We start from the raw sequence: 12,101 nt of genomic DNA, 5'->3' as shown, positions 1-12,101 counted from the left end.
AATATTGAAAATATCTAGTAAAAAGTGCAAAATCTCTCTCTCTCTCACACACACACACACACACACACACACACACACACACACACACACACACACACACACACATACCGACCACTTAAAAAAACGGCAACAACAACCCAAACTAATGAGATACTAATGACCCTTGGTTATCTAATGACATTGATAGGCCTAGGCTCTGCCAAAAGGATAACCTAGCCTACTTTCATCCAAGTAGGCTTAACTGAAGGTGAGATAACCAACTTTCTGAATGTAAGTACATTTTTCTATCTACATTGTTTCTGTTTTAAGGGGTTCATACACAAGACGGCCATTAAAAACATTTGGAACTTGATGCCTCTAGGCCTTTAGATATCTATTCGTGACCAGACCTAGGCTACATCTATTGTGACTTTACAACGCCAAGGTGGACCTCAAAACAGCTAGAGGCTAACGCGCTTGCGTGGCAAAGGGGGAGGAGACGTTCGGGGAAACGATGTGTGGGTTGTTAGCTGTTGCTAGCTGTCCTAGCATCCTGGTGTATTTTACATGTATTAAGCTAGCACACACGTAGTTACGGTATCGTAGCAATAGTGCAGTAGTCATTGTTTTCTATTTTTCTCCTGGCTCATCTCCAGTATTACTGAAATTTGAAGCTGCGTTGTGTAAGCCGCTTGTTTTCTTGAGGGGGACGTCTTTTTTCATTTTCTCTCATGAGGCAGTAGCCAGCTATGCCCTCTGATTTTATATCGCTGCTAAGCGCGGATATCGACCTTAATTCCCCCAAATCCCTCTACTCTAAAGGTAAGACGACCAATTTAAAAGTGACGCTGTATTTTTCAACTCTTCTGCTGCACCATCATTTTCCTTGATAAACTCAATTCAGGGCTGTGGCTAACTTATATTGCTATTGCTGACTTTGTGAACCAGCATTAGGGCATCACGTTCGGCATGCAAACATCAGTCACAGAATGGGCTGCTAATAACGACTTTACAGAGCGAGCTAACATTGCTTGGAGGGAGGCGTGTTGTATGACAGGCGCGTTGCATCTCAGGATTCTGTTATTTGATGTCTCTTTAGTAAATCGATACCTCATTAATTGGGTAAATCATCAATGCTGATTTTATGTAGCAAGCTAATGTTAGATATATTTGTTCATAAATGTAGAACTACTATTAACACCAGAGGCCATGGATAATTCAAAGCGCCAGACATTAAACAGGCTAGCGAACTTGACGACTAGGTTAGCTACGCAGGGCTAGCTCGCTAGCCAGGTTGGTTAAAACGTCAGTTGTCTACTGCTGATGGGAACTAGCTAACTAGCTATCATCAGCTACGTGCACAGTGCAAGTGTCACTCGATGCATCGACAATATATTGACACAGAGGTGAAGCCTCTTTGCTGCTACAATGTTATGGCAGTGTGATCGGCGTTACACCCTCTTTGCAAGGCCCCTCTGGTCTGTTCATCGTGAACTGTATGTCGCTGACAAAACGTACGTCACATTAATCTACCTAACTGTTTCAATAACTTCCCTAGTCAGAAGTAATGAGGTCAAATTGGGTGGGCAGATGATCCCCCAGTATCTCCTTCATGTCAGAAGACCCTGCTGTTTGGGATGCCAGTGGAACTCTTCGCCTTGGGACGTAAACAAAGAGAAGCGCCGCATGTCAGCGAGAAGAGTGGCATGTCAACCATGCGCCTCGACATGCCTTCTGCTAGCAGCTGGGATGCTCGTTTACCAGACGGACATCAGTGTTGAGTTTTTAATCACACAGCCCGGCACAGATCTTGCATAGCCCACGCAGTTCAGAGGTGCGATTTGAGACCTGCTGCATGAGGTTGAGCACATGTGGTCGCACAGCGCTTTATACACACCTCCCATACACACACACACACACACACACACACAGATCAGCATTATTATGCAAAATTGATGCGAATACAGTCAGTTTATTTGCCCCTTTTGTTGCTGATCCTGAATTTGTAAAACATGCATTCTGTCTCCATGCTGACTTTGCTGTGAGTAGGCAGGTCATAGGTGGAGTATACTGTATGCACAGGTCAGATTCCTTTTAAAGTAAATGAGCTAAAAAAAATGCACAGACATTTCTGCAGCCCCCCTGCCAGATTAGAACTTTTTATGGACACATAAAGACAGAATCCATACATTGGAGACATCCTGACGTTGTAAAAGCACTTGGTGAGGTCCAGTGTCTAGTAAACAACTGGCTTATGCGGTGACTTCTTAACGGTCTCATATGGTTCAGTTCAACAGTAACTGGCTTTAATTATGGAACAAATGCGCCGAGCACGAGCTGAAGGCCCCGAGGTTCTAAAGTCTCATAGATTTAGAGCAGCTATTTTGGTGTGGAATGTTGCGTTGAGATTTATAAACATTCTAGAGTGAGCTAGCGTCTACGCGGCCGCCTGTCTATTGTACTTACATACTTTCAGGGATCAGTCTCGGCCTCCCTGAACGTTTTCATCTGCAGAAATATGAAAGAAATGTTTGTACTAGTAGTTGACCGTGGCACTGTTGTTGAGACGGCCATTTTTCACACTTTTATAGGCCTTTTTTAAGCTCCACTTCTGTATAGAATGGAATTATGTGGCAACACTGTTGCTCTGCTTGCCATACCTGGCTGGCTCTGTTTTTCTCTGTGGAGGTTGTGTTGTGATTCTAGTGGTCAGTGTCTGGCTCTGTTGTTGCTGCCCGGCTGTAATGGTGCTGGCCCGTGAGGGTGCCCGGCCCGGCCCGGCCCGGCCCGGCCCGGCCCGGCGGCTGCCCACCGAACACAAAGCACAGACGCGGATGCTGGTCTGATGCCGCTGGTTGGCAGGCGGCGTCACCTGGCAGCGGCCCGGGCGACATGTGCATGTCTGCGGATCATGTGAGCGCAGTCGTCATGGTAATTTACAACCCGGCCTTGACGTCTCCCTCTTAACAGCCAAGGTCTCATCAGTATTCTGAGCCAGACACAGAGGGCGTCACGAGACACACGCACACATATACACGCACACACACACACACACACACACACACACACACACACACACACACACGCATGCTGACAGTGGTGCCCAAGCCACACTCTTCCAGAAGCTTGTTAAATCCCGACCGCTGATGGTTTGCATTTAAGGCATCTGTGGTGGTGGTTGCTCGATGGCGTCTGCTCTGTGATGTGTGTGGGGTATGAACTGAATTCCATGTCTGAGTGATGTTGCTGCGGTGAGTCATGTGTGAGCGATGTGTGTGTGTGTGAGCGATGTGTGTGTGTGTGTGTGTGTAGTAGAGAGTGGGCAGGGCTCGGCTGGTGGTCATGGTTTGGCCAGGAGAGCGGCGAGCCCCAGAACAATGGTGAATGCCGGTGTTGTGTTTCAGAGCGCGCGGGGAGCCAAGGCCAGACGCACCCGCTGCTCACGGCGCCATCTGCAGTTCCAGGCGAGCGTCTCTCTCTCTGTCTCTGTCTCTGTCTCTGTCTCTGTCTCTGTCTCTGTCTCTGTCTCCCTCCCTCTCTCTCTCTCTGTCTGTCTCTCTCCTGTCTTACACGGGCCCCTTGCTCAGAACTGGGGTGCGTAGGGTCCTTTGGGCGTGCGCACAAGGCTTTGGGGGGTTGGCAGAAGGACGGTACTGCACAGGGCACCAGGATCGTTTTCAAAAGGCGGCACATGGGCCGGGCACATGTTTACTGTGGTGGAGGTTGGCGTTGTGAAAGGGCACGTCTGCATGTTATCTGCCAGGATCTCCCTATCTTGCACCTCCATCTGCCCATCAGTCTCGCAGTCTCTCTCTCTCTCTCTCTCTCTCTCTCTCTCTCTCTTGCACGCTCTCTTTCCTTTTCCTCTGCTGCCTTATCTTGCTTTTTGTCTTTCGCCCTCCCTATTCCGGGCTATCTCAGTTTCTCTCACCCTCTATTTTGGTCTATTGCCCCCCCCACCCCCCCCCCCCCCCTCACTTCTGTCTCTCTCTCTCTCTCTAGTAGACCACTCTTTTGATCTTTTGCTTCCCCCTGCCCTCACTCCTCTTTGTACTCTGGTCTGTCTTGCTCTCATTCTTGTTCTCTCTTGCCTTGAAATCTGCTCTGCGTCACTCTGATTCTCTCCCTCTGCTCCGGTCTATCTCTCATACATTCTTCCTCTATTCTGGTCTATCTCACTCACATTCTATTTTTGGTAGATCTTCTTTCTCTCTCTCTCTCATTCTCTCTCTCTCTCTCTCTCTCTCTCTCTCTCTCTCTCTCTCTGTCACACTGTCTCCCATTCTCTCTCTCTCTCTCTCTCTCTGTCTGTCTCACACTCACTCACTCGCTCTGTCTCCCTCCCCCCGTGTCTCTCACACAGAGTCGGTGTATGACCTGCTCCCCAAAGAGCTGCAGCTGCCTGGCTCCTCGCTGCAGGAGAAGCCCGCCATGAGTCAGAAGAGTGGAGGAGAGGCCGGCCCTCCTCCTCCGGCAGCCCTGGCCGCAGGTACGTCCCCTTGTCCCCTCGTCTCCTCGTCCCCGGCCCTTGGCCCCCCTCACCCTGCTTCCCACTCACAGAGAGACCGAGCACTCTTGGGGGGGTTCCCACCTAGGGCTCATCAGAAAGTCTAGTTGCACCCTTTTTGTACTGGGCATTTTGAAGTGCATCCTGCTGAACTAGACCTTAAACAGTGTGAGTTGCTAACGCTGCTACGTGCCGTAACCTACACCAGCACTAAACAGAACAGAGTGAAGCCTTAATGCTACTGTATGCTATGTGGCAGCCTGTCTGTCTGTGTTTGTTTGCAAAGCCGCTCTCGTGTGGTCATGTACACACATCCTCATGAATGGCCAATTAGCCTCCTGCTCCGCCTAACACTTTGTGTGTCTGTCAAGTGCTCGCTGTTAGGCATCTGCAGCCTGTCAGTGGCCTGGGCTGAACTATGTCCGTTGCTCTCGCTGCCTTTTTCGGTGTCAGGTGACAGGCTTCCTGTTACTGTGATGCTCACTTCCTGTTACTGGCTATTCTGGCTGCACTCTTGTCTGCTGTGCGCCACGTGGCTGTGCTGAGAGCCCAATCAGATAGTCCTGCCCACAGCCTGTAGTCCTGCACCCAGGAGCCCAATCAGATAGTCCTGCCCACAGCCTGTAGTCCTGCACCCAGGAGCCCATCTGGGGAGCTAGGCAAGTAGCATAGCACAGGTGTGAAAGTGTGGGATGCACGTATTCCATTCCGTTTACCCAGCAGAACAAGAGACACATTAAACTAGCGAGGGTCAAGCCATTTCCTTTCCATTGCCATAGAAATGACTCCACACTGATAACAGATAATGTGAGCGGACCACCCCGAGCTTGGTTGTGTAGGTGGTCCAGCGGCCGGTACTGTGGTGGGTGTTTACTGTGTTGGTGACATGCTATTGGGAGTGTTAAAGAGGGCGTCCTCATGCTCGACTGCTTCCTGTTTTTGGCAGGAAGCTGAGGGATCTTAAAACAAGCTGCCCCCAGACTAGTGTCAGACTGTCCGTGTTGAGGCAGCACTAAGTAGAGGTAAACCAGCCAAGCAACCAGCCAAGCAAGCAACCAACCAGCAAAACCAGCAGCTACCACGAGAAGGAAGCAACACAAGCACTGCTCTGGATACCTAAACAAACGCACACCATGCATTGAATTAAATGACTGATATATCAATCTGGCTCTTCATAGTGTTTCTTTCTCACATTCAATTTAATTGCATTGCAGTTCTGTGAATGTACTGTACACACCATTAAACTCGCAACACTAGGCTACAAATGTACATTTCAAAAACTACAAACAGCATGGACCAAATTTGATTGGTGTCTTCTCTGGATGACTCGTATGACTGACCAGCTCTTGTTGTTCATTGGCTGTCTCGTTTTCATTCCAGGGCGTTGCCTCTGAATCAGGGAGAGTCTGCAATATAAAATGGTCTGCAGTTCTCTGCTTCGTAGGTCAGAAGCTTGTTTATTCTGTCTCCATGGCTACGCTCAGTCCCAACCAAAATCTACCAATTGGCATGCTTCAGTTGACACCTGAGAATAGCATTTTAGACCATGACATTGTTTAACAGGCGGCTGCTTAGATTTCACCAGCCCCCTTTTTCCATTTCTGAGTTTTGCTTTTTATTTTGGCCTTGGTTTTATATACTATGTATGCATTAAGCATGTTGCCTTGTTTTTTAATATAAATATTGAATTAACAGCAACATTTGGTCCATAATAGGGAATAACAAAGACAAAAAAAACTAACTTAAATAACTTAAAAAACAAATACACACACACACACATAAATTCATACATGTTATGTTATGCAGTAGAGACATAAACACAGACACAGATGTTGGCTAGACGTGTTATATGATCAGGGGAGTTAAACAGCCATCACTAGAGACCTAGGCAGGATGAAGAGAGAGGCGCCACCATCACGCACTAGTTTCACTGCTTGAATGGGACGGCTAGCCAGGCTGCTTGTTTGTGGCTGCACTTAACCTGTCTGTCAACCACGTCACAGATGCTGCCTCGTCCTGCAACGTCTCCTCCAGCCCAGTAGGGGGCAACAGCACTGCGCTCCCTGGCTCCTCCTGCCCCAGCATGCTCTCCGCTACCTCGGCCCCCGAGCAGGGCTCCCAGCTCCTGGGCGAGGGCCCTGGCGGTCCGGTCCCGGGGGGCGGACCGGGAGCCCTGGGGCTCGGGGTAGAGGTGGCCGCTGGGGCGTCTGGTGATGGCAGCAACAGCGGAGGAGGAGGAGGAGGAGGAGGAGGAGGGCCTCAGCAGAGCCAGATCACCCCATCCAAGCGGCGGACGGTGCTGAACATCTCGCCGCCGCCGGAGGACCTGCTGGACGACAGCTGCATGTCCTGCCAGGAGGAGGCGGCGGCCGTGACGGCTGCGACTGCGACGACAGGGCCGGACTCGGAGCAGAGCGGCAGCATGTGGATGGACGAGTCCCTGTCCAGCTTCAGCATGGCCAGCAGCAGCTCGTACAACGACAACACCGAGGTGCCGCGCAAGTCGCGCAAGCGCACGCCACGCCAGAGGCCCGGGCCCAAGCCCGTCGCTGCCCAGGCGCCCAGCATGGAGGTGTTCGATGCCGACAGCGCCAACGCACCCCACTTTGTGCTCTCCCAGCTGGGCTCGGACGCCAAAGCCAGCCCCAAGACCAGGTAGGTGTCTGCTGGAGGCAACAGCCATTTGTACACACACACACACACACACACACACACACACACACAGTGACCTCTGAGCTGCTTTTTTGTTTGCCCCCTGCGCAGCACTGACCTAGAATGCGTATAAACATGTGAGCTGTATTCACTGTTGTACCAGTGTTGATTATCTCCGCCTATCACTGTTGACTGTCAGTGGGAGCAGGTTTGCAATGCAAAGCATGGGGTGTGTGTGTGTGTGTGTGTGTGTGTGTGTGTGTGTGTGCCCTGCAGCCTATAGCGCAGGGCACGCCCCTATGGCCTCTCTGACATTTCAGCCCAAACAAACGCCGGACGCAGACTAATCCTTTTGCTTACGGTAGTGTTAGAAAGTGGCGGGGGATTAAGCACAGCCATTCTTGGCCTTGGCTGCCCATCAAGGCGTCGTGTGTGTCGTGTCGTGTGTGTTTGAACTCGGCCTGCTCAGCTCTACCGTATGTCTGCGCGCAGCTCCCTGGAGGCGGGCGGCGCCTTGCGGGCGGGCGTCCTGGCGGCGCAGTTCCCCCCGAAGAGCGAGGGCAAGGAGCTGAAGATCCTGGTGCAGCCGGAGACGCAGCACCGCGCGCGCTACCTCACCGAGGGCAGCCGGGGCTCCGTCAAGGACCGCACACAGCAGGGCTTCCCCACCGTCAAGGTAAGCCGTCATCTCAACCCCCTCTCCCCAACCCCGACCCCCCCTCTAACCCTAACCCACCGTCAAGGTAAGCCGTCATCTCACCCCCCCTCTCCCCAACCCCCCAACCCCGACCCCCCCTCTAACCCTAACCCACCGTCAAGGTAAGCAGTCATCTCACCCCCCCTCTCCCCAACCCCCCAGCCCTGTCAGCCTGTTCACTGCACAGCAGGGGTCTGAGATCTCTCTCAGCACACAGGAGGTTCAGCGCAGTGTCTTATAACTCCGGGGTTGTGTGTGGGGCAGAATTTCCGAGTGTTATTTTCAGGCCGCTCGACTGCGCGTGAGGGTGTGCAGACGAGGCGTTTAGCTAAATCTGACACACTCGCTCATTATGATAGAAGGTCAGCGCTATTTTTACTCTCACAGTCCGTATGGCTACGCTTCGTAAATCCCGAACAAAATAAAAGTCTGTAATCAGCAGCGAAGGGAGACGGCCGTGTCATGTGAATGAGCTCGAGGTTAACGTCTGTCTCTGTGTCCAGCTGGAGGGGGTGAGTGAGCCGGTGGTGCTGCAGGTGTTTGTGGCCAACGACACGGGCCGCGTGAAGCCCCACGGCTTCTACCAGGCCTGCAGGGTGACGGGACGCAACACCACCGCCTGCAAGGAGGTGGACATCGAGGGGACCACCGTCATCGAAGTCAGCCTGGAGCCCACCAACAGCATGAGCCTGGCGTAAGCACCGCTGCCCGTTCTCCCTCTGCCAGTGTCTTGGCGGCCATCTTGCTCGTGCATGTGGCAGTATGATGTGTAATTATGTGGTGATGCTAGTGTATTTCTATGTGTTTTAGTGAACCATGCTTAGAGGATGCTTTTGTTTTTGTGTGGGTCTTCTGTGCAGTGTGGACTGTGTCGGCATCCTGAAGCTGCGCAATGCGGACGTCGAGGCTCGCATCGGGGTGGCGGGCTCGAAAAAGAAGAGCACGCGCGCCCGCCTGGCGTTCCGCGTCAACATCCCGCGTCCCGACGGCTCCATGCTCACGCTGCAGACGCCCTCCTCGCCCATCCTCTGCAGTGAGTCTGTGACCTGTGACCTCTGACCCCCTCTGGAGCGCTGTTACTCAATTAGCATGATCCTGCACAATCACAGTGAACATAATCCCTCTGTAGTGATTGATTTCACAATGTTATGTGTGCTCTTGCACCCTCACACTATCATTAGACTAGTCACACCATCCTACCTCCTCCTGTCATCACACAACGCTTTGATCAGATATTAAGGTGCGGTGTTTACAAATTCTAGTGCTGAAAATAGCAGCAGTGTGTGTCCACTTGAATACGTGAGAATGAAGATGAAGGAAGCCGTGGTGTAGATAGAACACATGCAGATGTGCTTGTAATGCTATTTAAAGCCCCCTTCATTTATACGGATGAGTCTTAACGGTCACCTGAGTGTGGAGGAACTTCTCTTTAGCGTGCGTCATCTGCAACCACACTGAACCGGACCGGTGGCTTCATATTCCCCTGTGGGCCCTGGAGGCTGGCCAGTTGGGCTGTACTCCACTGAGCCCCAGGCCCAGACACAAGCTGATGTTGTGTCTGCAGATACCTCCACTGAATGCTGAATAAATAATGTAGGGCTACATAGCTGGGTACAAGCACAGCTTTGCTTCGTGCAGAGTGTTAACCATAGTCAGGGCAGAGTGATACAACAATGGGACACTGATACAATAGCCTGCGGCAGTGTTGATTTGCTTCCCTACGTCGTTTTTGCATATTCCTTAGTCAGAAAGTGTGTGTGTGTGTATGTATATGTGTATCTGTTCTGAGTGAACTACAGTGCTCAGCGAAACAGTTTTGAGAACCTTCAGCAGCAGCAGCAGCAGCAGCAGCAGCAGCAGCAGCAGAATGTCTTTAAGAGCCTGGAACAGTTGCAGTCAGAGATCATGCAGCAGCAGATCCCCATGCAATGCACCCCCAGTTTTCCTTCCAGTGGGGCTCCTAAGCAGCAGCCCCCCACCTGCCACTCTTCTGAGGGCCTTCTCCATAGTTCCCCCCAGCAGCAACAACAGCAGCAGCAGCAACAACAGCAACAATAACAAGCACATTTCCAACAAGCCGGTGGAGTCTTGACCATCCAAACGTCCAGCGTCCTTTAGCAGCCCTCCCATCCTTCCCCACCCCAGCAGCTTTTCCGACCCAGATGTCGGAGTCAGCAGGCGGTGCTGTTTGGGTCCAAACCCACGCCGGCTCGTCCACCTTTAATTTGTACGGATGGGTCTTAACGGTCACCTGAGTGTGGAGGAACTTCTCTTTAGCGTGCGTCATCTCATCTGCCACCACACTGAACTGGACCGCTGGCTTCATATTCCCCTGTGGGCCCTGGAGGCTGGCCAGCATGGCTGTGGTCCACTGAGCCCCAGGCCCAGACACAAGCTGATGTTGTGTCTGCAGATACCTCCACTGAATGATGAATAAATAATGTAGGGCTACATAGCTGGGTACAAGCACAGCTTTGCTTCGTGCAGAGTGTTAACCATAGTCAGGGCAGAGTGATACAACAATGGGACACTGATACAATAGCCTGCGGCAGTGTTGATTTGCTTCCCTACGTCGTTTTTGCATATTCCTTAGTCAGAAAGTGTGTGTGTGTATAGTATACTGTATGTCTATCATTTCTGAGTGAACTACAGCAGCGAAACAGTTTTGAGAACCTTCAGCAGCAGCAGCAGCAGAATGTCTTTAAGAGCCTGGAACAGTTGCAGTCAGAGATCATGCAGCAGCAGATCCCCATGCAATGCACCCCCAGTTTTCCATCCAGTGGGGCTCCTAAGCAGCAGCCCCCCACCTGCCACTCTTCTGAGGGCCTTCTCCATAGTTCCCCCCAGCAGCAACAACAGCAGCAGCAGCAACAGCAACAAGCACTTTTCCAACAAGCCGGTGGACTCTTGACCATCCAGACGTCCAGCTTCCTTCAGCAGCCCTCCCATCCTTCCCCACCCCAGCAGCTTTTCCAGACACCGACCCAGATGTCAGAGACCCAGAGGCATTAGACGGTGCTATTTGGGACCAAACCCACGCCAGCTCGTCCACCTTTAATTTATACGGATGGGTCTTAACGGTCACCTGAGTGTCGAGGAACTTCTCTTTAGCGTGCGTCATCTCATCTGCCACCACACACTGAACCGCACTGGTGGCTTCATATTCCCCTGTGGGCCCTGGAGGCTGGCCAGTTGGGCTGTGCTCCACTGAGCCCCAGGCCCAGACACAAGCTGATGTTGTGTCTGCAGATACCTCCACTGAATGCTGAATAAATAATGTAGGGCTACATAGCTGGGTACAAGCACAGCTTTGAGTGTTAACCATAGTCAGGCATGGAGGCAGGAGTGATACAACAATGGGACACTGATACAATTGCTTGTGGCAATGTTGATTTGCTTTGTTTTTGCATATTCCTTAGTCTGTGTGTGTGTGTGTGTGTGTTTGTGGTGTGCAGCTCAGCCAGCAGGTGTGCCTGAGATTCTGAAGAAGAGCCTGCACAGTTGCTCGGTGATCGGGGGAGAGGAGGTGTTTATCATCGGAAAGAACTTCCTCAAGGGAACCAAAGTGCTGTTCCAGGAGACCAGCTCAGGTGGGGTAGTTAAGTCCAAATCCAAATCCCAGTGCCAAATGAGCCATGTATTATGTATGAGATGCATCCCACATCAGAGCTTTGCACTTGCCATGCACTATGATGTGCGTGTTGGAATACACTATTGAGTTATCAATCATGTTATAGTAGTGTCTGTTGTAAAAAAAATATATATATATACTGTCATACCGGTATATTTTCTGAAATCAGGGCTGGGTGGTAGCTGGGTGTAAAAATAGCTACTCTTATTTCCTTTGAACGAGAACTTGCAGACAGACGTGTCTTGTCTAGCCTGAGCTAGATTGTGAATGGTGCGAGTCGTGCGCCACAGTCTTTTTTTGGCCAGGTGTGCCAGGGGCTGAGTGAGGGAGTGAATTTTTCATGCCTGTCTTTCCTCAGATGAGAGCGGCTGGCAGGCGGAGGCTGAGATCGACATGGAGCTGTTTCATCAGGTAGACACTGCTGTTTCTATGGAGACAGCCACTGGGACTTTATTTCGCCTCTGCCAATACAAGACTGGGGTTGTGTGCATGTGTGGGCGTGCTTGTGTGTGTGTGTGTGTTTGTGTGTGTGTGTGTGTGCGCACATATGTTGCGCAAATATGCTGTGTTTGTCTTTGTCTCTCATTTCCTACATACCAAATTGTCCTATCTAGCCTCCATTTGTCCTCCTTCCC

At 51.3% G+C, this 12,101-nt stretch overlaps 1 protein-coding gene across 4 annotated transcripts in view; it reads left to right on the top strand.

Moving 5' to 3' along the window:
* Window positions 1–490: 490 nt before the first annotated feature.
* The window catches only part of nfat5a (nuclear factor of activated T cells 5a), a 17,736-nt gene continuing 6,125 nt past the window's right edge, over window positions 491–12,101 (top strand). Inside the window, exons 1-9 of one of the 4 annotated variants that reach the window (XM_062546890.1) lie at window positions 491–801; window positions 3,384–3,443; window positions 4,343–4,468; window positions 6,490–7,141; window positions 7,631–7,814; window positions 8,339–8,529; window positions 8,696–8,868; window positions 11,291–11,425; window positions 11,825–11,877. In XM_062546890.1, coding sequence (XP_062402874.1) covers window positions 729–801; window positions 3,384–3,443; window positions 4,343–4,468; window positions 6,490–7,141; window positions 7,631–7,814; window positions 8,339–8,529; window positions 8,696–8,868; window positions 11,291–11,425; window positions 11,825–11,877 — 1,647 coding nt within the window. In that variant the 5' untranslated portion in view covers window positions 491–728. Of the gene's footprint in view, window positions 802–821; window positions 1,814–3,383; window positions 3,444–4,342; window positions 4,469–5,432; window positions 5,931–6,489; window positions 7,142–7,630; window positions 7,815–8,338; window positions 8,530–8,695; window positions 8,869–11,290; window positions 11,426–11,824; window positions 11,878–12,101 lie in introns of those variants that run through there. The other 3 variants (XM_062546893.1, XM_062546892.1, XM_062546891.1) reach the window with 3 other exon arrangements.

This window comes from Sardina pilchardus, chromosome 10, assembly GCF_963854185.1.
Source record: "Sardina pilchardus chromosome 10, fSarPil1.1, whole genome shotgun sequence".
Classification (NCBI taxonomy): domain Eukaryota; kingdom Metazoa; phylum Chordata; class Actinopteri; order Clupeiformes; family Clupeidae; genus Sardina; species Sardina pilchardus.
Note: the sequence above shows the minus strand (reverse complement) of the source record. Positions and strands in the feature narration are given on the sequence as shown.